The 27787-nt window shown below is 50.1% G+C and overlaps 1 protein-coding gene across 1 annotated transcript in view; it reads left to right on the top strand.

Annotated features, from left to right (window-relative positions):
• Window positions 1-11154: 11154 nt before the first annotated feature.
• LOC116942412 (ADP-ribosylation factor-like protein 8B-A) overlaps window positions 11155-27787 on the top strand; it is a 35726-nt gene continuing 19093 nt past the window's right edge. Inside the window, exons 1-4 of the mRNA XM_032954312.2 lie at window positions 11155-11526; window positions 15172-15252; window positions 17951-18024; window positions 24264-24357. Of these exons, the coding sequence (XP_032810203.1) occupies window positions 11404-11526; window positions 15172-15252; window positions 17951-18024; window positions 24264-24357 (372 nt within the window). The 5' untranslated portion in view covers window positions 11155-11403. The remainder of the gene's footprint in view (window positions 11527-15171; window positions 15253-17950; window positions 18025-24263; window positions 24358-27787) is intronic.

The following is a 27787-nucleotide window of genomic DNA, read 5'->3' as shown; positions in this document are numbered from 1 at the left end:
AACACGGTAGGACCAACACCTCGGCCGTAGCAGATCATTGTTCTAATTCAGTAGGCTCACATGCCATTGACTTTTCCAAGACGGAGGTTCTTTGTAAGCCATCTGGCTTCCATGAGAGATTCGTTCATGAGGCTATCCACATATACAAGCACAGAGACAATTTCAACCGAGAAGATGGATTCTATCTTAGCAATCATTGGAAAGATTTGATAAATCATTTCAGTTCTTGATTGATTGTTCACGCTTACAGTGGCTTTCAGACAGCATACATTATAAAAAATTTCGTCTCCCCCCTCCTCTTTTCAAAAATAAAAAAAAATAGATGGACTAGTCCTGGGCAAACTGCCAATCGCTGCGCGTGACGCCAACGTTTTTTTATAAATAAATAAATGTGCCGTTTTAAAAATAAATTTATGCAAACCGACACACCTGATGATGACCGTTTGAGTTATGGTCGAAACGTCGTGAGAATTTTTTATTGTTTTATATATATTTTGTTATTTTGTTGTTTCTCTTCAACGTGACTTTACCGAAAAAACTAAGAATATGAATTACTGCAGTCACGAAAGCTTTAAATCAAAATTTAAGTGGGAGACTCTTTTGACCAATCGAAGCTATTAACGTTGCAATTTGTTATCACGTTACGGTGCATTATTATCCGTTATTTTCTCCATAAAAAACGATCGTCCCACGCGAGTGTTAACATTTTTATCTTTTTTAAGCACCCCCCCCCCCCCGTACTAGGTTGACGTGAAGCTGAAACGATTGTTTTCGCGAACTCTTTGCAAGACGCACCGCCTGCAACGCTCCTAAAACAAAGCGGGTGACGAGAGCGATCCCTTCGGCACGTGGTCGAATCTTCGTCTTGTCGTTCTGCGCAGATCACAAAGAAACCATGACGCTCGGACCCAATGGAGCTCCGCTCCGCACGATGGAATGGAATCCTCACCGAGGTACACGGAGTCGTGCCCATCGCCAGGTCACTTCTGACCCGCTGACGATCGTAACATCACCCCCCACAATTACCTTGAGCCATCTATGTATGTGTGTGTATATGTATACGATCTATGTATGTGTTTGTATGTATAGTCTATGTATGTGTGTATGTATAGTCTATGTATGTGTGTGTATGTATACGATCTATGTATGTGTGTGTATGTATAGTCTATGTGTGTGTATGTATAGTCTATGTATGTGTGTGTATGTATACGATCTATGTATGTGTGTATGTATAGGTCTGTGTGTGTATGTATAGTCTATGTGTGTGTATGTATAGTCTATGTATGTGTGTGTATGTATACGATCTATGTATGTGTGTATGTATAGGTCTGTGTGTGTATGTATAGTCTATGTATGTGTGTGTATGTATACGATCTATGTATGTGTGTATGTATAGTCTATGTATGTGTGTATGTATAGATTAGTGGGGAGCGGTAGTGTAGTGGTTAGCGTGCTGCGCTATGAACCTGGCGACCCGGGTTCGATTCCCGCTCAAGGGCAACACCAGTGACGATTATCTGAACCGGTGCCTGGCCTCCCCTAAGGTCGACTCAGCCCCAAATGAGTACCTGGTGAGATGTGTCAACATCGCCACTGGGGAGACAAAGGCGGCCGGGCGTGGTGTTGGCCACCCACCTCCTCGTGTGCCGTGCCGGCCTTCATAGGTGCTCGCTCACAACACTTGCCCCTACAGTCTGTTAAGGCTACACGGGGGATCTTTTTACGTATAGATCTATTAATGTATGTGTGTATGTATAGAGTATATGTATGTGTATAGGTCTGTGTATGTGTGTGTATGTATAGGTCTATGTATGGGTGTATGTATAGATCTATGTATGTATAGAATATATGTATGTATGTGTAGAATATATGTATATGTGTGTATGTATAGTCTATGTATGTGTGTGTATGTATAGTCTCTGTATGTGTGTATGTATGTGTGTGTATGTATAGGTCTATGTATGTGTGTGTATGTATAGGTCTATGTATGTGTGTGTATGTATAGGTCTGTGTATGTGTGTGTATGTATGTATAGATCTATGTATGTGGGTGTATGTATAGGTCTATGTATGTGTGTATGTATAGGTCTGTGTATGTGTGGGTATGTATAGATCTATGTATGTGTGTGTATGTATAGGTCTGTGTAAGTGTGTGTATGTATAGATCTATGTATGTGTGTGTATGTATAGGTCTATGTACGTGTGTGTATGTATAGGTCTGTGTATGTGTGTGTATGTATAAATCTATGTATGTGTGTGTATGTATAGGTCTGTGTATGTATAGATCTATGTATGTGTGTGCATGTATAGGTCTATGTACGTGTGTGTATGTATACGGGACCTGCTCGACCCAAGCTACAAGGGTTCTGACACTTGCATTGTACTTGTACTGGTCTAACGCTGGTGGTCGTGAAGAAGACTGTCTCGCTGGTGTACGCCAATCAGTTTCAAAGACAACGCGACGTCTATTACCAAAGCATGTTTGTTTACATGTTATGCAACACATACTGTGTGGTTAATGCAGACTTGATGACTTGCAAAAAGGTATCTATTTAGTGTTTGAAGATCTTAACACTTCCTATTTTATTGGCAGAAAGGGTGAAAACCTATTCTTATTTTTCATAATTTAAACTTCTATCGCACCGTACCACCATGCACATAACAGGGTGACTTAGGCTGCTGTGGGGGCCACGTGGTGGACAGCAGAGGGCTTTAAAGCAACATCCATAGTTGTGCTGTACATCTGTGCTCCCCCGTCCATGCTCCCCGTCTTCACCAGCCTCGCACTTAGCGGCATGTAGAAGTATGGTAAAGTATTATGTTTAACTTCTTTCTCGCCGTCTGTAGCCAACCGCACTCATAGAATGTGCGCGGGATGGAGAGAAAACTAAAGAGAATGCAGTTTTTTTGGATTAGATCGCGTAAATTTATAAATGTGTCGGTCAACGCGCCACCACCCAACACAGCCAACTAGTAAGGGTTGTCACGTAAACAGGACATGCCAATTCGTTACTAGTACAGCACACCGTTGTGTTGGAGAGAAAAGCCACAACATTTACACTGAGTACCACGTTTCCCCAGTAATTACAAGTATCTTCATCAGGCGACAGCCAGATTTGTGGAGAAATCCTGTTTATATATTTACACGATCTAACCCCTACAACCCCCCCCCCCCCGTATTATGGATGATATTGGTCGCGAAAGCCTATTACGTGTTCAACTAAAGAAATATTAACCCCTGCGGCGTGCACGGTAAGGCCCTCATCCAGCAGTGGATCGACGCAAGCGCTTGTACGTGGACGTGAGCTTTGGCCACGCGAGGCTGCGTCCTGTAGCAGGCCACTGTGCCTATCCTCACGCATCTCCCATCCCAACCCGCCCAAAGATTAGCACGGTTTGGGCTACGTACGGTGCGAAAGAAGTTCAACACGTGACACCTCCAACACGTGTGTTGCGGGGATCACAGGGACAAAGGTGGGCACGATATGTCAGCCGTCTTTTACTTAAGTTCACAAAAGGGTTCCCACTTTCAATGAGAAAAAGGGAGAGAACTAAACGTTTCTAAAAAAAAAACCCCCACCGTGAAACGATCGAGGGGTGGGGGATATTTTCGATGCCGGCCACGCGATGCCGCTATCCACTGCCTGAACACGAGCCGATTGAAATCGCTCCATCTTCTTCTTTCGTGCTGGGCTTATACTGTGTAGGAACCTCCTGGTTATTACACCAGCCCACAGGGAATTATTGTTGTGTCCGTCCGTCTGTTGTGCATCCAAAAATGGGAGGGGTTGGGCTGGGTGGAGAGGGGAGGGTGGGGAGGGGCTGGGTGGGGAGGGATGGGCTGGGTGGGGACCCTCAAGTCCACACTACACAACCCCTTTCACACTGCCAAAAGCCTAGAGCTTGTAAGCCGTCAGCTGCTGTACTTGCACAGTGCCACCTCGCGTTGACATCGTCTCATTACAGCCATGGGCGACGTTTTCACCACCCTGAATGGGTTTCAAACGGCGTGGCTACAATGATAGAAGCTCATCGCAACGAAAGGAGGGAAATCTCTCACTCGGAGGACGCCTTCACAGCAGCCCCGAGACCTCCCCGAGGCACAAATCAGAATGCGGTGTTGCAGCCGTTTCTTATACGAACAACTTCAAATGTTATTTTCATTAGGCAATTCACGTTGAAAGAATCATTAATAAAAAAAACTAATGAAACACAACAAAAAAATTCGTAGAAAAGTATTTTTATTCGAAAAACCATTTCTCATCTCCAGCTGCGCGGTGGGGCTGCGCCCCAACCGTGCCTGGTCTCGTATTCACCACGTGGTAATTTTTTATATTTTATTCACCACGTGGTGATTTCTAAATATTGAGAGGGTTCTGTTTTTTTTCCAACCGAATTCGAAGAAAATATAGCTCTGTTTGATTTATATGGCTCTGTTTGAAATTGATATTTTATTTTATACCTACTTGACTTTACCGAAAGAACCAAAGAGTATGGCTCTGTTTGTTATTTCGGTTGCCCACCCCCCTGGGCAAGAGGGAGCCCCGAGAAAGAGAGACAGAGACCCTCGGGATGGCCGTGGAACCGATTGTGCAATGTCTCCACCACGACTTCGGGGAACAGCTTAACGGAGTGAACGTGCAGGGTCCGTCAGCCAGTGGGAGTCGCGATGTCTACCGGTGCATTGGCACGACATGGAGTGTGTAGAGAGAGAGAGAGGTGGGGTAGGGGAGTGAAAGCCACACCAACTCACTGTTGCTTTCAAGGAGTCTGCGGACTATTTCTCACGCCTTCCACCGCGTTCAACTACAAACGAACCCCGCCACCTCGTGGCCACTGAGTCGCGGTGCAGTGGAATGTTCTGCCTCCTGCCACAAGGTGACCTCCGATGTTATTTTTTTATTTATTTTTAATTCACCGTTGCTGAGACAAAGATTGGCTCCCCCGTATAGCCTTAGCAAACTGTTGGGGCAAGTGGTGTTAGCGAGTAGCACATATGAAGGCCAGCACGGTACACGAGGAGGTGGGGTGGACAGCATCCACGCCCGACCGCCTTTGTTTCCCTTGAGGAAAAATGAACGTTTGGAGGGAATTCCAAAGTGGAACAGTGCGTTGGGAAGAAGCAGAATGAGAAGCGTTGTGTGGTGAGTGGGTGAGAGAATAGGTTGGGTGAGTGAGTGGGTCAGTGAGTGAGTGGGTAAGTGAGTGAGTGGGCGAGTGTGTTGTTGTGTTCTGCAGTGTGGTGAGTGGGTAAATGGTGAGTGAGTAGGTTGGGTGAGTGAGTGGGTCAGTGAGTGAGTGGGCAAGTGTGTTGTTGTGACCTGCGGTGTGTTGGATGAGACGAAGCCGGTCAGTGTCCGGTGGACCGAGTCCTCATGGGAGTTTCATAAACAAATAATTGAAGTTCACGGATAAAAGTAACCAATGGTAAGTAGCGACAGAAGACTGAGTGATAAGGAGATGACTGACCGCATCGACCAATACATATTCAGAATGTTTACAATAAATACATCGAATCGTACACGAGCCCTTTCGTCAACCGACTGCTGAACGAGGGGCTTCCCACGCCCGTGCTGTGCGTGGCTATGTTTGTTGATCACCATCACCACGCTGGTCCGAGCGGGGTTTTTGCTGCGTACGCGACTGCGCTCCGTTGACAGCGTCGACTGTGATCAAAATAGCACGCGAAATGCGCCACCCCCCCCCCCCCCCCATCTCATCAGCTCTCGAAAGAAGCTGAGCAGAGTTGAGGCGGAATGGTCCATGGATGGGTGACCACCATGCATATACCACGGCAGGCGTCATGCGTTAGCTGCGAGGCGATCTTTTGTAGATGATCCGAAACAAATGTTCTTGGAACACACAGAGCTATCTACACACACACACATTTATGCGCCAGTTGAGAATTTCCCGGGCTGTCAACGCTAAGTTGTGTTATCTACAAGATGGGGTTTTCACTTTCAACGGCATCTGTCGACTCATCACAACGCACGCGTGTGTGATTTTAGTCAACAATGAGCGGAGGAACGTCTGGTGCATCTGCCAGTCATCTCAGTCAGTCAACCCACGGTACCTGGGGTCTGTCCCGTGCCATCCTACCAGCAACGAGCCTTCGACAGTTCACGTAGTATCAAAGTGCACCGAGCCGGGCACAAGAGATGTGGGGACGTCACCGTTAGTGTCGGCAGAAAATAGCATCTGCTTAGTGCCCTCAATGGACTAGCACACCACACCAAGTCACCAATTGAGGCTGAGTCGACCTAGGGGAGGCCCAGGACCGGTTCAGATAATCGTCACCGGCTTTGGCGCGAGCGGGAATCGAACTCGGGTCGCCGTTCCCTCGGCACCAACATACACACACCATACACACACCATACACACACCATACACACACCATACACACACCATACACACACCATACACACACCATACACACACCATACACACACCATACACACACCATACACACACCATACACACACCATACACACACCATACACACACCATACACACACCATAATCGAGGTTTTTTTTGGGGTTGCATCGCGTGAATATATAAATGTGTCGTTAAACCCGCCACCACCCGCCACAGCCAATTAGTAAGGTTTGTCACGTAAACAGAACGTGCCAATTCGTTACTAGTTCAGCACACCGGTGTATTGGAGAGTAAACCCACGTTTTGTTTACGTGACAAACTTTACTAAATGGATGTGTCGGGTGGTGGCGGGTTTAACGACACATTTATATTTACACGATCTAACCCGAAAACAACCTCTTTCATGGACAATATTGGTCGCGATATCCTACTACTAACTACAACGACGACGTGTTAAACTAACACACACACGCGCGTGTTCCTGGTTTCGTATAATTTCGCAAAAACCGAACAAACAAAAACCACCGAATCCTCTGCTGCATTCCTCCCGAGCCTGGTGTCGAGAAGGGCTTTACGTTCGCACTTCGTAACGCACACAACGGAGCTTTCAGGATAGGTGAAAGCGAACCGACGATAGAAGTCACTGTTTCGTGTAACCTTTACATTCGCTCTAGAGCAGAGTTTCCCCCAGCTCCAGTCCTTGTCACCACCCCCACCGCCCCCACCATCACCACCCTACGTGTTTCCACATCTCCTAGCCACCGTGTGTGCCATGGTGGCGAGGAGATATTGACTACCTCGCCTGGTATACAAGGAGGTCGTGGTTTCGATCCCGACCCTGACGCCTCTATATTTGGAGTTTGCGTGTCTTTCTCTCTCTCCACGTGTCCGCGTGGGGTTTTTTTCCTCCGGGTCCTCCGGTTTCTTCCCCCTCCGCATTTAGAACGAACACGCGTTGAGAGTATGTGGCTGCTATACATTTCCACGTGATAAGCCACTTCTTTGGGCTATCATTTGTGGCCAAGTCGCTTCTGAAAAATACCTATAGAGCTCAATGGGCCTTAGCTGGTAAAATAAAACAAAGTTCAATTCAGTTTAACTGATTTATGACTCCCCATTCAAATACAAATTAACTCGTTCCACGCTGCACGCTAACACGTCCCACGTGACGCGCTGTGCAATTATTAACTCTTTCTGCACTATTCATATTCTTAGTTTTTTCGGTAAAGTCACGTTGAACGTGACTTTACCGAAAAAACTAAGAATATGAATTACTGCAGTCACGAAAGCTTTAAATCAAAATCTTTCTGCACTCTTTGGTTCTTTCGGTAAAGTCACGTAGGTATAAAAATAATACTGGTAGTAGAACACGTAGTGGACTGGAAGCCCAACCGGGATTAAATCTCACAGGAGGCAGGGGATTGTGTATGTCTGTGGATGTCTGTCCACGTGTATCCGGACATTCGGATATAGAAAATGGGAGGGGTGGGGCTGGGTGGAGAGGGGAGGGTAGGGAGGGGCTGGGTGGGGAGGGGAGGGTGGGGAGGGGCTGGGTGGGGGGTGGGAGGGGTGGGGCTGGGTGGGGTGGGGCTGGGTGGGGTGGGGCTGGGTGGGGTGGGGCTGGGTGGGGTGGGGCTGGGTGGGGTGGGGCTGGGTGGGGAGGGGCTGGTCACCCCGTGGTGCCCTTATAAAACTCAACTTTTAACCTACTCACGCCGACTTGTGCCCGCCCTCACAGTCGGGCATATTTGCGGAATACACCACGCCGCCGTTGACCCTGGCCACTGACCGAGCAACCAACGTTCCTACCAGCCCCCACCGCAGGAATGTGTTAATAGATCACGACGTTTCGATCACAACACAAGCAATCGTCATCAGGTGGAACAACCACAGCAAGAAAAAAAACTGCTGTGGTTGTCCCACCTGATGACGATTGTTTGTGTTGCGATCGAAACGTCGTGATCTATTATTGTTTCTACCTACGTGACTTTACCGAAAGAACCAAAGAGTATGGATTCCTGCAGTCACGAAAGCTTCAAATCAAGATTGAACTCTTTCTGCATTAATAGAGTCCATTCCCAATTAATATTGAGCTCTCAGCAAGCGCTCGTGTGTGTGTGCACGTGATGCCTTGCAATATGTGTCTATTTGGTGTTTTAACATCTAAACACCCCGTGTTATTGCCGGAAAGGGTAAAGCCTATTTCTTTGTTCATTAAATGTCCCACGTGTGTCTGTGGAGCGGCAGCGTAGTATGTCGTGCAAGGAGTTTTCTTAGCATTGAGATCAACCTGAAATATGTAGTACTTATAGCAGGGAATTTTCTTAATCAAGCAAGACAAATTCACGTGATTATTGGTGCAGTGATCAGTGACTGAGACCGTCAACTAGTTACAATTGAGACTATGTAAAGCATTAATCATAATTATTATATCATTATTATTAAATAAGTAGACAAGACGCCGGGATGTCAGTGCTCCGAGATCCAGAATTGGAAGATGCCGAATGAAGGCTGTTGCGGAATAAACTCCACAACTTGTTCTTCCACAACTCTGATTAGGAATCTAACTCGGTTGCTGTGGACTCACTCGGCAACCGCAATGGCTCCAACACAAAACACGCGGTATTGGAATTGATCAAACATGCCAATGCAGAGCCCTCCTGTAAGATTATTTAGCCTCGGTGATGCTTGTCTCGGTTAATGATCGGTCATAATGAATGTATGTTGTTGGGTTAGATCGCGTAACACACCCGTGTGCTGAAGTAGTAACGAACTGGGACGTTTTTTTCACGTGACACACCTTACTGATTGACTGTGTTGGGTGGTGGCGGGTTTAACGACGCACATATTTTCGCGATATAACCCCCCAAAAAACACTTTATTACGAATAATATTGGTCGCGAAAGCCTACGTGTTAAACTAATCATTGGCATTATTATTGGTAAACAGCCTCGATGGCCGACCGGCGTGGTGAAGTATGGTTAATTAAGCCCACGTAAATGACAAAATGGCTAAACATTATTCCATTTGAAATCTGGGTCGTGAACAAGATATATAATTTTAAAGGATGTGTACACGTTTATCAGACTCTATATATTCTCAAGGATAAAGCAAATATTAATAAATGATATTTAAATGGTCGCCAAACAACTAATAAAAACGATAGGATAGTTCTGAACACAATGTTAGTGGGGTTACACAATCAATACGGCATGCAAGGAAGGCAAGTGACAGAATGGCAGCCAGAGGGAGAAAAAAATAATAACAGCAGCCACCAATCGCCACTAAGTGGCGGTGACGTCACCAGGGCGTTTGTGCCAGGCTAGGTGCACTCCCAAGGCCACGTGAACAATGTGGAAGGATCGCTGGTAGGAGGTCACGAAATACACCCAGGTACCATGGGTTGACTGCTGTGCCAGGCTAGGTGCAGGAGGAGGTCACCTGACAGACTCAGGTACCATGGGTTGACTGCTGTGCCAGGCTAGGTGTAGGAGGAGGTCACGTGACAGACCCAGGTGCCATGGGTTGACTACCTGAGATGACGAGAAGAAGCACCACCTGTGCCCTTTACTGTGCTGAAGGAGAGAATGCGATCACGAGTCCCGCCACTTTGGATGTGGAGCGATACAATCAGCTCGTGTGAAGGAGTGAGATGGATAGCAGCAGCACTGGACAGAGTGAGAAATGGCGACGACTTTGGGAGGCGTTCATCCATCAGTGGACAGATCACGGCTGATTCACGATTCGAACAAACAGTTAAATTGTGACTCGATGCATCCGGTACAGTATATGACAAGATAAATAAGCAATGTCTCCTTCATGTGTCAGAATCAGAATATTTATTTAGACTGGAGGAATCCGATGAACTATGAAGCATGTCCCATCTCTCCACGTGAGAGACATCGTATAGACCCTTCAGAAAAAATAAAACAAATACGCAGGTAACCCGTTTCTCTACGTAAAAAGAAATACATTCCACAACCCCCATCAGCCGCACGGCCCTCTGAGAGTGCGCAATTTCAGCAGCATTGATTCAAGGCAAGCAAACTCTGAGCCGGTTTTGACCCACAGTGTCTCATCAGCAGTGCCAAGCGCGTCCTTTGAAATCAACAACGCTGGTGAACTGCCGATCTTAGAGGCAAGGAGTAGGACCCGGTATTTATGCCACGCGTTCCGAATATATGAACCCTTTCCTACACCCAGCATTGCTATCCCAAAAACAAAGATCCCCCGTATAGCCTGTAACAGACTGTTGGGTCAAGTGCTGTTAGCGAGCAGCACTTGTGAATGCTGGCACGGCGCACGAGGATGTGGGTGGCCAGCAACCACGCCCGGCCGCTTTTGTCTCCCCAGTGGCAATATTCACACACTGCACCAGGTACTCATTTGAGGCTGAGTCGATCTAGGGGAGCCCAAGACCGCGTTCGAATAATCGTCACCAGTGTTGGCCGTGGGCGGGAATCGAACTCGGTTCGCCGGGTTCACAGCGCGACGCGCTAACCGCTACGCCACCGCTCCCCCAGCATTAACCCCCAGGGTACGATGGCAGCAGCGCCATCATCATCAGCAGCATCATCATCATCAGCAGAGGAAAAAGCCTCGAGCAAAGGAGCAGCCCGGAGCGGTATCCGTTCCGCTCGCTCTCATCTTTGGCATCTCGTGCTCCGCGCTGAGAATGCGACTCAATTGACGATGCGACTCAGCCAATTGGGGGGGGGGAGGAATGGGGGGGGGGGTCTGAACACCGCCCCCCACCCACTCATCGCTCACCAGGCTTCTGTCACGGTCACGTGGGTGGGAGGGTCGCGTCCATTGTTTATTTGGCCAAGAGAGAGAGAGAAGAGCAGAGGAGAGCGAGCGGAGAGAGTGAGAGGGGACGGACAGAGACAGAGAGAGAAGAAAGGACGACGGAGGCGCGAGAAGAGAGAGAGAGAGATACAAAATAAAATTAATAATCAGCGCGACCGCTGCCCGTACCGATCATCCATCCATCCCGTCCGCCTGCCCGCCAGACGCCGCTCTACGGCCATGCTTGGCATCATCAACAAACTGCTGGACTGGTTCAAGTCGCTCTTCTGGAAGGAAGAGATGGAGCTCACGCTCGTCGGCCTCCAATATTCGGGCAAAACGACGTTCGTGAACGTGATCGCGGTGAGTAGCATCACCCTCCGCGCGGGGGGGGGGCTAGGTGGCTGATAACGCGAGGGCTTCTCGGAATATTTAGGGCGAAGGAGGAGGGCGAGTGGGCTTTTAGGATGGGGCGGATGGATGGTTTGAGATGGGGTTTGTGTGTGGTTCACGGCGCGCTGTTGATGGTGCTGGGTTGGTGGTGGTGGGACCTCCCAATAGGGTCGACTCGTTCTCAAAATCGAGTGGCCGGTGTGTGAACATCGCCACACGGGGAGACAAAGGCGGCCGGGCGTGGTTGCTGGCCACCCAACGCACCCATCGTGTGCCACAGTGCCGGCCTTCGCAGGTGCTCGCTAACGCCACTTGCCCCTTACAGCCTGTCGGAGGCGATACGGGGGGTGGAGCCTTGTCTTTTGGTGAGGATAATCGGAGATGGTGGGAGACGTGGGCTGTAGGCGAGCGCGGCCTGGGTGTTGTGAGGTCGGGCGGGGAGGGAGCGAGGGAGCGAGCGACGCCGCCCGCTATTCGCGCTCGCGGCCGGCAGGGCGACGCAGGCGACACGGGGGGGTCGGAGTGGGAGGAGGGCGCGATTAGATCGTAACAACAACAGCAGCATCAACAAAAGGGCCTCTCCAAATCCACTTGTTATGATGCTAATTCGCATCTCGTTCGTAAATTAATGACGTGTGGGGGGGGGGGGGGCTCCGCCCCTTAACCACCACGAGAGTAACACTCGGCGACTCATCAGAGACAGCCTGCCGAGTCCACCCACGATGGGAGGGGTTGGGGGTTTAACAACCATCGCGATTTTCGGTGCACGGCGCTCGTCGACCGACGGTTCCGCTCCCGTCGTGCCGTTGTCGAGGCTCCGTTGTTAAAGCGGCGACGACGAGGCCTGCGATGATGATCCCGAACCAAACGATGATGAGTGTGAGCGCGCCAAGTTCCTGCTTTGTATCTATCCTGGGCTCTGCGAACGGGATTCCGAATGAACGGGTCGCTGTCCGCGGTGCTGAATCCCAATGTTGATTGAATGCTTCGCGAGCGGCCAGCTTCCCGTCCTCTGTCCATCGTACGGAGCCCTCCGATTATTCAATACAGGGCCTGACAAACGTGTCCCCGCTGTCCACGTTGCTGAATCCCCATGTTGATTCAATGCCCCGTGAGCGGCCAGCTATCCGTGCTGTGTCCATCGTACAGAGCCCTCCGATTATTTATTCAATACAGGGCCTGACAAACGTGTCCCCGCTGTCGACGGTGCTGAATCCCAATGTTGATTCAATGCCCGGTGAGCAGAGGTCGCTGTCCTTGGCTCCGAATGAATTGTAAATGTAATACCAGACACGCGGGTCGCTGTGCCTCGTGTTTTGTATACGATGTTGATGCAATGCCTGATCAACCCATCGCGCTTACTGAAATACATTAATTCACTATCCGATGGACGGGTCCCTCCCTGTTGCTGGTGTTGAACTTCGCGTTAATTGAATACTCCCATGAACTGGTCGCTGTCTATTGAATCACGTGTTAATTAAATACGAGCTGAACGAGTCACTTCCCACGGTACCAAAATCCATGTTAATTCAATACCTGAATAATTGGTCTCTCTTCATGGTTTTAAATTACATTCTAGGTGAAATAAATGTAATCCAATGTAATTTTGCACGTGGTGCTACATTTTGGACTCATCATTAACCACACTTCTTACATTTTTGGTCGCACAGTTCGACTCAAATCTCCATCCAGCTCATATACAGTGAGGGAAAAAAGTATTTGATCCCCTGCTGATTTTGTACGTTTGCCTACTGACAAAGAAATGATCAGTCTATAATTTTAATGGTAGCTTTATTTGAACAGTGAGAGACAGAATAACAACAAAAAAATCCCGAAAAACGCATGTAAAATGTTATAAATTGATTTGAATTTTAATGGGGGGAATAAGTATTTGACCCATCTGCAAAACATGACTCAGTACTTGGTGGCAAAACCCTTGTTGGCAATCACAGAGGTCAGACGTTTCTTGCAGTTGGCCACCAGGTTTGCACACATCTCAGGAGGGATTTAGTCCCACTCCTCTTTGCAGATATTCTCCAAGTCATTAAGGTTTCGAGGCTTACGTTTGGCAACTCGAACCTTCAGCTCTCTCCACAGATTTTCTATGGGATTAAGGTTCTGGAGACTGGCTAGGCCACTCCAGGACCTTTATGTGCTTCTTCTTGAGCCACTCCTTTGTTGCCTTGGCCGTGTGTTTTGGGTCATTGTTATGCTGGAATACCGATCTACGACCCATTTTCAATGCCCTGGCTGAGGGAAGGAGGTGCTCACCTAAGATTTGACGGTACATGGCCCCGTCCATCGTCCCTTTGATGCGGTAAAGTTGTCCTGTCCCCTTAGCAGAAAAACACCCCCAAAGCATGTTTCCACCTCCATGTTTGATGGTGGGGATGGTGTTCTTGGGGTCATAGGCAGCATTCCTCCTCCAAACACGGCGAGTTGAGTTGATGCCAAAGAGCTCCATTTTGGTCTCATCTGACCACAACACTTTCACCCAGTTGTCCTCTGAATCATTCAGATGTTCATTGGCAAACTTCAGACGTGCAAGTATATGTGCTTTCTTGAGCAGGGGGACCTTGCAGGCACTGCAGGATTTCAGTCCTTCACGGCGTAGTGTGTTACCAATTATTTTCTTGGTGACTATGGTCCCAGCTTCCTTGAGATCATTGACAAGATCCTCCCGTGTAGTTCTGGGCTGATTCCTCACCGTTCTCATGATCATTGCAACTCCACGAGGTGAGATCTTGCATGGGGCCCCAGGCCGAGGGAGATTGACAGTTCTTTTGTGTTTCTTCCATTTGCGAATAGTCGCACCAACTGTTGTCACCTTCTCACCAAGCTGCTTGGCAATGGTCTTGTAGCCCATTCCAGCCTTGTGTAGGTCTACAATCTTGTCCCTGACATCCTTGGAGAGCTCTTTGGTCTTGGCCATGGTGGAGAGTTTGGAATCTGATTGATTGCTTCTGTGAACAGGTGTCTTTTATACAGGTAACAAGCTGAGATTAGGAGCACTCCCTTTAAGAATGTGCTCCTAAGCTCAGCTCGTTACCTATATAAAATACACCTGGGAGCCAGAAATCTTTCTGATTGAGAGGGGGTCAAATACTTATTTCCCTCATTAAAATGCAAATCAATTTATAACATTTTTGACATGCGTTTTTCTGGATTTTTTGTTGTTGTTATTCTGTCTCTCACTGTTCAAATAAACCTACCATTAAAATTATAGACTGATAATTTCTTTGTCAGTGGGCAAACGTACAAAATCAGCAGGGGATCAAATACTTTTTTCCCTCACTGTATCTGACCCACTTCAGCAATTTGTTTTCAATCACGGATTTTGAGCTATGGCTATGCTTGGCCTTGCCATAACTCCTCACCCATTTTGGCGAGCCTACGCAGGGCCTCGAGCAGTTGTTGAGGCTGAGTGATTGGCGAGTTGAACAAAGAGAAGACTTAAGGAGTGAACTTAAGCAAAGGGCTTAAATTTGGCATTTTAGCAGGCTTGGCTTTCATGCTGATCCACGTCTGCGTGACAGCGACGTGGTGTGATGGCTGAAAAGAGAACGGCGCTTGAACGAGTTGATGTTATGTGTTTTTTGTTTTTTTATATTTCAGTCCGGCCAGTACAGCGAAGACATGATCCCTACGGTGGGCTTCAACATGCGGAAAATTACCAAGGGCAATGTGACCATTAAGGTAATTCATGCTCTCCGAATAGACGCGCGTAAAACACTCGTGCAAACGTGAGAGAATTTGCGAAGTTATTGACCTTGATGATTTTTGTGTAAACTAGATAAGGGGCCATTGAGACCGAGAGTCTCTTTCGATGGAGACCTATGATACGAAAGAAATACAGTGAACATTTATTAAACACGCAGTCAACATATCTGACTCCATAAACCCGTGTTCATTATGGCCATTAAATAATGAATCTTTAAAACGAAATATGGATAATAAAAATTCACAATGCATTTGCAACTAACAATAACGACAGTAATTGCCGATGATCGATATTGTGGGAGAAAATGTAAAAATATAACAATTTCCAAGAAGGAACATTTTAACTGTGAAACTGGGTATTGCTTAAAAGTAGCATTTGTGTTATCCTTTATTAACAAGAAGATTAAATTAACCCATTGAAATGCATGAAACATGCATTTTGAAACAAGTCATTTTAGTCCACTATAAAAAAAATCTATTAAATTCAACGCATCTAGACTAAACGGAGCAATCATTTTGTAGAAATTCGAATGAGCAAAGTAATGACATTGAATGGCATTTTAATAATTAAAAAATGATACAAGCAATACAATGCAATTTGTCGACAGAAACGTGACTCACAATTAGCAGCAACATAGTCAAAATTGTATTCCGTGTTCATTTCCTAATGGAAGACTGACTCAGAAGGAGTCATTCTTGAAGACTCGCTGTGAAGACATTTTCTTTACACATTAGAACGACGCAGTGCCAGTTCGGGTGCAGAGAACATCACAGGATAAACACATCCCATCGTAGTGTTCACTTGTAACACGTCTCACGGTAGTGTCTTAGGGAGGGCCTAAAATCCAGGGGATTAACTGTGTAGTTTTAAATCCAGATTGACTGACAATTCCAATACAGCATCAATCATTGATCTTTACCAGCCAGGTATACTCTATAAAACAGTTTTTTTTTGGGTTAAATCGCATAAATATATAAATGTGTCGTTAAACCCGCCACCACCCGACACAGCCAATCAGTAAGGTTGCACTAACCAGGTATACTCTGTTCTCCAGAGTATACAACGCACTTTTTCTCCCGCTATCTGGAAGAAAAAGTTTACGGGTGACTCAAATGGTCCACGTGGGTGGGTTCACAAACCCACCTTTTATATTGTCGTGTCCCGGCCACCTCGCTAGCCCCGAGGGTGCGGGAGTCTCGTGTTTCAGGTGCAGTTCTCTGAACCAATTCTGGTCCTTTTTATTTTGCTGCAGAAAATCAGGCTGATCCAATTCCTAACCGAACTGAAGTGTGACCACATCCGTATAACTGTATTGACACTTGAAAACTCAGTTCAACACGTAGGCTTTCGCGACCAATATCTTCCATAATACAGGTTTTTTTTGGGTTAGATCGCGTAAATATATGTGTCGTTAATCCTGCCACCACCCGACACAGCCCACTAGTAAGGTTTGTCACGTAAACAGAACGTGCCAATTCGTTACTAGTACAGCAACACCAGTTTGTTGGAGGGCCAGCCAAGCCTCAACATTTACAATCTGAGTACGACGTTTCTCCAGTAATTACAACTAGCTTCATCAGGCAACAGCCAGATTTGTGGAGAAGTCCACCCGTTTCATTCCTTAAAACGAATTTCTTTACAAATGCTTTTTGTGTTTTAGTTTGTTGTCCTTCCCCCCGCACCTCCGATTAGCACAGTCGGCTACGTCAGGTGCGAAAGAAGTTCAATGTACACGAATTTGGAGCATCTTATAATCCAGAGAATACGGTAATAATTGTGCGTGCAGCCTGGGTAGAGTAGGGTAGGCGTGAGTGTTCTTCTCTCACGGACTTCCTGCAAGTAGACTTCACACCAGCAGGGAGAGCTGCTGTAGAGTGGTTGGGAGTTTTGTGAGCTCTAGTGGGGGCACGCCTGTGGCACAATAGAAAGAACACGGTTTTTTTCAACAGCACACTCAACACGATCATGACGGCTGATACGGTGCACGTTTTTAGGAAGATTTCAGATAAAATGAAATCATTTTTGGTTTTAGCACATCTGTTTTACGATGTACATTTACCTCCATTTTTGTCAATCCACTGTTGGATGAGGGCCTTTTCGTGCTGTATAGGTAGTTGTGATTGTTGACCATACTTCACCATGTTGGTTAGTACAGGTGGGTGACGGTGGGGAGCGTAGATATAGCAGCATAGATGTAGAGTACAACAATACGTTTTTGCTGCACATTTTTTCTGATGTCCACTGCGTAGGCCCACAGCAGCCTATAACAACCTGCTGTGCATGGTGGTCACCCATCCAAGCGCAATGCAGGCTCAACCCTGCTTAGCCTCCGATATCTGACGAGATCGCACGCAATCCCGGTTGATCGAACCGAATGGCTTCTCTCCGTAGCTTTGACGCCACAGACCGCCGTTGCGACCTGGCTCTGCGCGCAGCCCGGTGCAAAGCGCACATCAACGTTCGTGCACAATCTTGTCTGTTAATTTCCAATGTGCACGCATCGCAGCATAAAGGTGGATCGCCGGTAAGTCTGCGTCAGGGTTGCGTGTGGTTTTATTTTTTCCGCCCGATGAGCGCGCGTTGTCCGTGCTCCATGTCTGGTTTTTCGCCCCCCCCCTCCCCCCCCCCACCTCCCCTCCCCCGTCCGTGTTCGCCGCCGCCGCCGGCCTCCAGCTGTGGGACATCGGAGGGCAGCCGCGCTTCCGCAGCATGTGGGAGCGCTACTGCCGCGGCGTGAATGCCATCGTGTGAGTACGGCGCGACGCGGCTTTCGGGGCTGTGCGGTGATGACAATCGTTACTCGCGCGTGCGCGGAGCGGTGATGGCTTGGCGGCAAAATGCTCGACTATAACCAGGGGCCTCCCAGGGCCTCCCAGGGCCTCCCAGGGCCTCCCAGAGCCTCCCAGGGTGTTCCTGGAGGCCCCGGGGAAAATTGGGGGGGGGGTGGTCCCCTTCTTTCACTATGCACAGGCCCATTGTTGGGGCCCCCTTTTGTGTGAAGCCCCCCCTGGGCAAATTGCCCCTCTACCCATCCTGCCCTACCCCCCTATCCACCCACTCTGGGCAGCCCTGATTGTGACTATTGCAAAGAGGCTTCCATCATGCCCTGCTCATCACGTGACATCGCCACGCTGCGTGCACACGGCCTTGTGGTAGACCACCGGACCCAAAGGTCACGACTGTGGCAGGTCGAGACGCCTGTACGCACCGGTTGTTACGATTCATCAGTGGAGGGAAGCCATCGTAGCGTGCCGCTGACTTTGGCCTCGGGGCCTATATTTGGACAATAACGCCATGATTACGGTCGGGACAAATTGGCGCTGCCTATGGGTGACAAGATAACAGTTCCAACATTGTGGCAGGGGCTGTGGGTCCCTGCAGAGCTCCGCTTCTGCTGCGTTGGCTCAACATGGTGGATTCTGATCCGCACGGTTGTTAGTTGAGGGAGCACGGTTGGGTCTAATTGAGCCTGGTTACGTGGTATGGATTAAGACCACAGTGCAGACCTAAACCGATCCGATCAGATCCGTGTTGCGCTGGACGCAATCCTGATGGGTGCTTTGATCCACACCTGATCGATTGGGATTGGATTCTACTTATTGCGTGTTAAACGTCTTACGGGAAGATGATTTCATTAATTGCAGTCGTGAGCGTTTTGGCTTGTGGGTAAGAAAGCAGTGCACCCAGAGAGATCCCATTAATATGTTGCTTTGACTCAAATGGTCCACACGAATAGGTTCACAAACCCACCTTTTATATCGACGTGTGCTGTCCACCTCGCTAGCCCCAAGGGTTTGGGCGTCTCGTGTTTTAGATTCACTTCTCTAAACCGATTCTGGTCTTTTTATTTACTGCAGAAAAGCAGGCCGATCCGATATCCTAACCGAACTGAAGATTTTACTCCCTGGTAATTGGACGTACGACAACGCGTCGATTGAAACTACGTTCTTATTCTCGTGACAACTGCGTTGAATCGCACACGTGGGAAATGGTAATTTACCCGGTGTGCAGATTACATGCTGATGTCACGTTGCGGCGAGTGGACGGGACGAGAGGGTAGAGTGAACGACCCCTGACAAAATGGGGCAGGCGAGACGGCCGTGGGAGACCAACAAATATAAAAATTGTTGACTTAATCAAATCGCGATCGTGATTCGGGACACTTTATTGAATTGCGGTGAACTAGTGGGTGACATGTCGCAACACGCCTAGTACACTGACCTTTACCCTGGGCTTTTGCGAGCAGTTGCAGCGGGGATTAGGTGTCAGGAAGTGAGGTTCGGTGGCCTGTTGCTGCCTTCGCAGGCTGCTGGTCTCAGTGGCGCAGCCGGCTATGTCACTGGAAAACAGTGCACGCTCATGGAAACAAAAGGGGCGTTTTAAAACACCGCGCTCGCCGATGCCACAATTGGGGTCACAGTTTGGAGGTTTTTTTTACTATGTCACTTGTGTTGTTTACAGGTTTTCTCACTCCATTAGAACTTGACGTCAAATTGGAATGCCGCATGTGTGGGTCAACGCTTGCATGCTTTTTGGCGTGAACATCGTTTTTAGAGTTTGGCCTGGTCGATTCATGTCGCGGCCGTCAGGTTTAGTCTCAAATAGTGCAGAGGTGGAGAAACGGCCATCTTAATCGTCACCAGGCATGATCCATCCACTGCTGGATGAAGGCCTTCCCAAGCCGTCGCCATCTCTCGCTGCCTTCTGGGTGGCAACATACGATCCAGTTCACGGCCACGATCCGGTGTTGTCGTGCCGTCTCCACGCTAGACGCCCCCCTCTGGCGTGTTCGCTCCTTTGGCTGGTCCCGACCACCGGCCTCCGTCATCCCTCCTGCCCGAGCCCACTTACAAGCCCAGCCGTTTGGCAAGCCATACTCGCTCTTCTCGTAACCGTTCCATGGTGGAACAGTTAGAAAGCGGTCCGGAGGTTCGACGGGTCAGTTCCGTCTCCCGGCGTGGACGTTGAAACAACAACAACGGTGCAAGTTTCTCAAAGCTGCGCCTGCCGCTGAATTCTATCCACCCAGCAGCATCGCTGGGTGTGACCACGTTCAGCCGATGGAGCAGGTTGCGTGCGGCGGAGTAAGTCTTGGCTACTCCCGCCTCTTCCAAGACGTCCGGTCCACGTTTGTAGAGAGGAGAACGACCGCCACTCTCGAGTTGGTTCCAGTTGATGCCCCTCCTGCCAGGCAGTGGCGTGAGCAGGCAATTGCAGGGCCGCACCTTTGCCTTTACACTCGCGCGCATCATCAACAGGGCACGGGAATAACAGTCAGGGCACCGGGGGTTTGTGCGTATCGCCGATTTATGAAGTGGCTACGACGCACTCGTTTGGGGGGTTATCGTTCGCTGTCGCTTCGGCGAAGCCCCCGGGGTTGATCGTTGCGCCCGAGAGCGGCTCTGTCCACCTGCGCCCACGGTTATTTAATGTGCCGCGGAATCATTGACGCGGGGAGAAAAACAAAAACGCGCGGCAGCCACCCGACCTTTGTATTTCTCTTTTGTTTGCTCGGCAAACGTCGTGGGTATTTCCAGCCTTGGCCTCGGACCGGCAGGTAGATCGATCGTAGCGCAACTCCCTCGCTTCTGTTGCGTCGGCATGCACGTCATCGGTGGCAGGTTGATAGGTGAACCGGTGGTCTTGGGCAACTCCCTTCACCAAACGCGGTACGGTGAAGTATGGTCAAACAGCTCCCACGATCAACGACGGTATGTGCAGGCGTTAATCCGGCAGTAGATTGAGGAAGGAAGGTACGCTATTAGAACATAACTCGTATCTGAAAGTTGGAAAAGCAAATGTCACCAGAACTCTTGAGTCTCCACGTAACATATCCTTCAGTCCATCGGGCCGTTGGCTTTCCAGACCAATGTTATTTGGACCTTGTGGGTCTCATCAGCGTGGTCAGGTTTGACAAATTAATGCTGCTGTCTTCCCAGATGTCATTGGCAATGGCAGATGGTCTAGACGCATAAAGCAACACTGTACGAGTACTGGAAAAAAACAGGATGTGATGCCAAGGAGCATCATGGGTAGAGTGAGTGGCCCGCAATTGCACTGTTGTGGAAGGTGGTCAGTTGGGGGCATGATAAAACCCATCATCCCTCCTGGGTCCAACTGCACGTGAGACAGGTGCGGTTGGACTCTATCTGTGTATGCGTGTAATGTGGAGACAGAGTCGAGAGTCCAACCCGCATGCCCGCTCGATGCCACACTTCTTGCTGCCCCCCCCACCCTCCCGACCTCGAGATTAATAAAGTGCGGTCGCAAGGATACGGACACAGTGGTGGGGTAGCGTGCAGCCCGAGGTCGCTTAATAATTCACGTTGTGGCTTGGCGATTGCGCGCGGCGGGCGGCGATCTGCCCGACCAAACCGTCCGCCCCCCGCGGCTCTCTCTCCGTGACGCTTCGCCCCGACGCTTCCCACATCTCACCCGTGTTTCACTGATTTACTGAAAGGTTTTACTTTTTTTCGCTTCCCAGGGCAAACGCGGGCAGCGATTGAAACAATGGGAAAGTTCTCTTTAAATTGACCGCCCCCCCTGACCCCCCCTGACCCCCCCCCCCCCCCCAGTGTGTTAACCATTACACCGTGGATTCTGCCACAGTGGTGTAATGGCTGGCACACCACACTTGCAATCTTGAGGTCACCGGTTCAATCCCACGTCCTGGCTAGGCAGTTGAAATAAAAAAAAAGTGGCGCAAATTTCTAAAAATCCTACCCCACCCCACCGCACCCCTGCCTGCCGCCTCGATATTTATAGCAAAAGATGTTTGTCGGTTATCTTGATGTTTAGTCATCCACACATGTAAACACTCATCCAGTGGCTGATATCATCTTCGCGCGCAGAGGCCGCCTGGCTGCTGTCTCCCCGCTCGCCTGTGGTTCGCTCTCTCGCTCCCAGAGTCGTTCGCTCTCTTACTCCCAGAGTCGTTCGCTCTCTCGCTCCCAGAGCCGTTCGCTCTCTCGCTCCCAGAGTCGTTCGCTCTCTCGCCTCCCAGAGTCGTTCGCTCCCAGAGTCGTTCGCTCTCTCGCTCCCAGAGTCGTTCGCTCTCTCGCTCCCAGAGTCGTTCGCTCTCTCGCTCCCAGAGTCGTTCGCTCTCTCGCTCCCAGAGTCGTTCGCTCTCTCGCTCCCAGAGTCGTTCGCTCTCTCGCTCCCAGAGTCGTTCGCTCTCTCGCTCCCAGAGTCGTTCGCTCTCTCGCTCCCAGAGTCGTTCGCTCTCTCGCCTCCCAGAGTCGTTCGCTCTCTCGCTCCCAGAGTCGTTCGCTCTCTCGCTCCCAGAGTCGTTCGCTCTCTCGCTCCCAGAGTCGTTCGCTCTCTCGCTCCCAGAGTCGTTCACTCTCTCGCCTCCCAGAGCCGTTCGCTCTCTCGCTCCCAGAGTCGTTCGCTCTCTCGCTCCCAGAGTCGTTCGCTCTCTCGCTCCCAGAGTCGTTCGCTCTCTCGCTCCCAGAGTCGTTCGCTCTCTCGCTCCCAGAGTCGTTCGCTCTCTCGCTCCCAGAGTCGTTCGCTCTCTCGCTCCCAGAGTCGTTCGCTCTCTCGCTCCCAGAGTCGTTCGCTCTCTCGCTCCCAGAGTCGTTCGCTCTCTCGCCTCCCAGAGTCGTTCGCTCTCTCGCTCCCAGAGTCGTTCGCTCTCTCGCTCCCAGAGTCGTTCGCTCTCTCGCTCCCAGAGTCGTTCGCTCTCTCGCTCCCAGAGTCGTTCGCTCTCTCGCTCCCAGAGTCGTTCGCTCTCTCGCTCCCAGAGTCGTTCGCTCTCTCGCTCCCAGAGTCATTCGCTCTCTCGCCTCCCAGAGTCGTTCGCTCTCTCACCTCCCAGAGTCGTTCGCTCTCTCGCTCCCAGAGTCGTTCGCTCTCTCGCTCCCAGAGTCGTTCACTCTCTCGCCTCCCAGAGTCGTTCGCTCTCTCGCTCCCAGAGTCGTTCGCTCTCTCGCTCCCAGAGTCGTTCGCTCTCTCGCTCCCAGAGTCGTTCGCTCTCTCGCCTCCCAGAGTCGTTCGCTCTCTCACCTCCCAGAGTCGTTCGCTCTCTCGCTCCCAGAGTCGTTCGCTCTCTCGCTCCCAGAGTCGTTCACTCTCTCGCCTCCCAGAGTCGTTCGCTCTCTCGCTCCCAGAGTCGTTCGCTCTCTCGCTCCCAGAGTCGTTCGCTCTCTCGCTCCCAGAGCCGTTCGCTCTCTCGCTCCCAGAGCCGTTCGCTCTCTCGCTCTGAGAACGTGCGGCAACCGTGCGGTGCGAGTTCGAAGTTGGTGTAATTATTTGATCGTCATTACCATCGTCAGCTTTTCCTGAGGGTCCTGCGTTTGAATGATTGGCCTAGGAGAGGAACCCAGAGCACCCGGGGAACACTTGAAGGTCCGCACAGACGCTTCCATGAATCCACTCGTTGCACTGCCATCCCCCGGGGGAACCTCGTAGCCCATGCCTTCATCATCTGCTGCCTCCAGTATTACCCGTGTCACGATGCATCGAGCGATTGATGTCGAAGGCGCTTCGTATGGTCGCCAAACAAGCGTAGAAGCGCGTGTGTAAAGTGTCCACCGCAGTGGTGAAGAAGTTGATTCTTTTACAAGAGTCGTGGTCGCGAACCGTGACATCTACTCAATCACGAGGGGGTGGGGAGGGCGGGCGAGGAGAGAGGGACGGATTCGGTGTGTACCTTCCAGCCAGGCTCAAGACTGCTTGGCTTTCAGGGTCCGACAGGTGATACCTGGCACAAATTCAGTCCGCTTCCGTCGATGTGCCGTGATGGCGCTTATCGCATTAATTATTCAAACTTGGTAACTCTGTACAGTGATGCCACAGTGACGGTGCCCGCGCTCGCGTCTGCGTGCGTGGCACTGCACGCTGGTCAGACGGGCGTGCGGGGATAATGACCCTGGTGGAGCGATGATGGTGGTGACGACGACGACGATGTTGGTGGAGGTGATGGAGTGGTGATGGTGATGACGACGATGGTGGAGGAGGTGATGGGGACCGTCTCTCGTTCCCGTAGGTACATGGTGGACGCTGCTGACCACGACAAGCTGGAAGCGTCGCGGAACGAGCTGCACAACCTCCTGGAGAAGCCCCAGCTGCAGGGAATCCCGGTAAGTCTCTCCGTCACGCTGCCGTCACACTCGGTCACATGCCACGGTGATGTCACACGCCGCCACACCCTGTCACGCCGCGGTGAAGTCACACCGCCACCACACGGCCGTCACGTGCCACCAACACCTTTGGTGACGTCACGCTACGGTGATGTAACACGGTGGTGACGTCACACCACTGTAACACGGCCGTCAGACCGCGGTCGCGTCACGCCGCGGCGATGCTCCGCCGCTGTCACATCACCGTCACATCGCGATGATGTCAGATGCCGTCACACTGCAGTGACATCACATCCTGTCGCACCTCGATGATGTCACGCCGCCGTCACATCACCGTCACATCGCGATGATGTCAGATGCCGTCACACTGCAGTGACATCACATCCTGTCGCACCTCGATGATGTCACACGGCCGTCACACCACCGTCACGATGCAACGATAGATTTTTTTCTTTCTGCACTGCCCTCTGCTGCTGTACTAAATACATCAAATTTACGCTATAACCTTTAAATATTCCATAGAAAAAATAATCAGTCATGCTCAATCCACTGCTGAATGAAGACCCTGCCATGCCACTGTCACCTGCCACTATCTTGTGATGTAATAATCCACCAAGCACCTAATTTTAATTTATATTTATATAGCGCCTTCACTCAAGGCGCTTGACACCGCTTACAAGAGGGTGACAGAATGGAATGATGTGGATGGCAGGTTGCGTACAAGGATTGGGGAATGAGTGACAGCGACAGAGGGTGAATTCATCGCTCCGTCTCCTTGGTGGACGCGCGATCGGACGCGTTCCATTCCTTGGCTGCCACTCCGTCCTTATTTTGGATGTCGACCATTAGCCATCGTCCCTCCTTTACAGGAACTGGGCCGTCTTTATGCACCAAGGAAGTCCTTGAGATCTTCGGCTTGCCTTCTTCTCAGTACTCTGAGGTCAAGGCTTTGTTTCTGGGGTGATCCGGCTTTTGCGAGTGCGGCTCCCAAGCTTGCAAGTGTAAATTATTATTATTAGCGATGCGCCCTGGTCAAACCCACATCCTTGTCTCAAAAGCTTGAATGATGTCATAAACCCACGAACGCGTCTCTCCCTAAACGTAACAGTTCGTAATGATGACCCACGTAATGATTCATATTTAGCAACGAACAAAATATATACGTGGATTTCAATTTTCATATCCTCCACGTACGTGCGAAGAGAAATGTTTGCATACGCTTGGATTTCAGGGGCTGGGGGAGGAGGAGTGCGAGGGACGGTGGGGCACGATGTTCACATGGCGGAGGGAGAAATTGCAGCTCGCTCGCCAGCTCATTCGCTCGCGCATCCCCTTGCTCTTGGCTTCCCAGAACCCTGGGCAAGCGTCTAAAAATACCAGCTCTTACAAAATGGCTTTTCCCTTGATGTGCGCTGTTAGTCCTTGGAATATGAAAAAAAAACCTCCTTGCCGCAACCGCACACTTTCCCCGACCTACTTGCTAGGAGCGCGGTGGCTCGCACAAGCCTCCAATCTCGTGGTTCTGGCCCAAAGATGTTACTGTTGGAGAAATTAATTCATTGTTTTGTTAGTTTCCGTTGATGTTAGACGTAGGGACGACGAGGGAGCAGCGGTACATTCCCCCCCACTCCCCCCCGTCCCCTTGCCATATTCACTCGGCCTGCAATCGACGGCGTGGTGAACTGTCGGCAAACATTTCCCATGAGCGACACGGCACGGGGGAGGCGTTCATCCAGCAGTGAGAGTGTTAAACGGCTGGCTGTAAATTATGTAAAAAAAAATATTATTTGTGAAATGCGATATCAGGAGTAGTAAATAAAAACAACCCCATTCATTTTTTTCCAGATTTTAGGCAGATATGGAGGCGTCGGATTAAAATAAATTCTAATCGCATCGAATCGTGGTCCGAACAATGGATGATTTACGATTCACGATGCAAAGTTCCCGCAGCGTCACCCCCCCCTCCCCCACCTTTAGGCTAACGGTCAGAATGATGAGAAAGAATACGACAGACGGCACAGGTGCGACAGCACAGCCAGTACAAAAAGTGACACAACGCCACAAAGGGCAGACGAGACACGAGAACAATGTGTGTCATTGTGTAGCAGTGGGGCGCCGTGGTGGCTATGAGATGTTAACGACCTGGGTTCGATCTCGACCCTGAGTCTGCGCGTCTCTCTCTCTCTGTGGTCGCGTGGACTTTTCTCCGGGTCCTCCGCTTTATCCGTCCGCATTTGGAAACATGTGCTCAGGGTATATGGCCGCGATACATTTTCACGCGATAAGCCACTTCGTTGAGCTATCATTAGTGGCCAGGTCGCTTCTGAAAAGGAGCTACATAGCTCAGTGGGGCCTTGCCTGGTAAAACAAAAAAAAGTTTTTTTTTTTAATTCGTCAAATGAGACCACAAAGCCGTCCGTCACAATTCTTGTATCATCATAATAATAATACACATGCAGTGCCATTGTGAGGGTCACTGTTTACAAACGAGGCCCACGAACAGGCAAACAAAAACAAACTGCTGGAGCAATGCAACGCTTTTCCAACGCATGTGTTTTGCCCTCGGGAAGTATTCAATCGGCGCACAATTAAATACTTTCCGAAGGAAGCGCGACAGGGCCAGGAAGCAGCGCGTCTGCAGGTCGCGATGGGACCAGCGGGGCTCGGCCAGTGGCTCTGCGTGTTGGCGCCGGAATGCCGAGATGGGGCCTCTCAAGCCCCCGGTGTTTTGCCTCCAGATTTTGGGCCATGCATCCTGTACGTGTGCACGTTGGGCTTCTTTCGCGCCGCACGTAGCCAACCGTGCTTATCGAAGGCGCGTTGACAGATGAGTCTCGTTTTCTCGAGGGTGGGTCCCTAATCCTTACCCTTCCCTCATTAAGAAACGGAGCTAATGCATAAAAACCCCTGTCCACTGTAGTTGTAAAGCGTTGAAAGAAATCCCGATCTTCAAAAAGATTTAAGAATAGGCTTTTTTCGAATCCTATTTAAGTTGAAATTCTTTCGCACCATACTTGGCCAACCGTGCTAACCGTGGAGTGTCGGCTCTCCCACAAATCTCGTCGATACCGACATCAACACCGCACACTCGGTGTCGTCGGCTCCTGTAGCTTCCAGCGCCGGTGAACGTCGCCCCGGGCCGACGTCCGACACGATGGCGCGACGACCTCGGGGCGGCGGGGGGGGAGGGCGCTGTATTAGTGACAAGGGGAGAGAGACAAACTCCAAATATACAGCAGGCATCAGGGTTGGGATTGAACCCACGACCTCCTGTACACAAGGCGAGGTCATTAACATTTCGCCACCTCGCTACACCGCGCTTGAATGCCACGTGGGAGATGCGCGCCGCACCTTCCACAAGCGCAAGATGAAAGAATCGCCGAACTGCCACGGCGGTGAAGTCAAAACCATGAAACGCATCGGCGACGAA

The sequence above is a fragment of the Petromyzon marinus genome, chromosome 14 (genome assembly GCF_048934315.1).
Source record: "Petromyzon marinus isolate PM22_M1 ecotype Great Lakes invasive population chromosome 14, UKy_Petmar_22M1.pri1.0, whole genome shotgun sequence".
In the NCBI taxonomy this organism is placed as follows: Eukaryota; Metazoa; Chordata; class Hyperoartia; order Petromyzontiformes; family Petromyzontidae; genus Petromyzon; species Petromyzon marinus.
The sequence above is the reverse complement of the archived record's forward strand: the minus strand, read 5'-3'. Positions and strand labels throughout refer to the sequence as shown.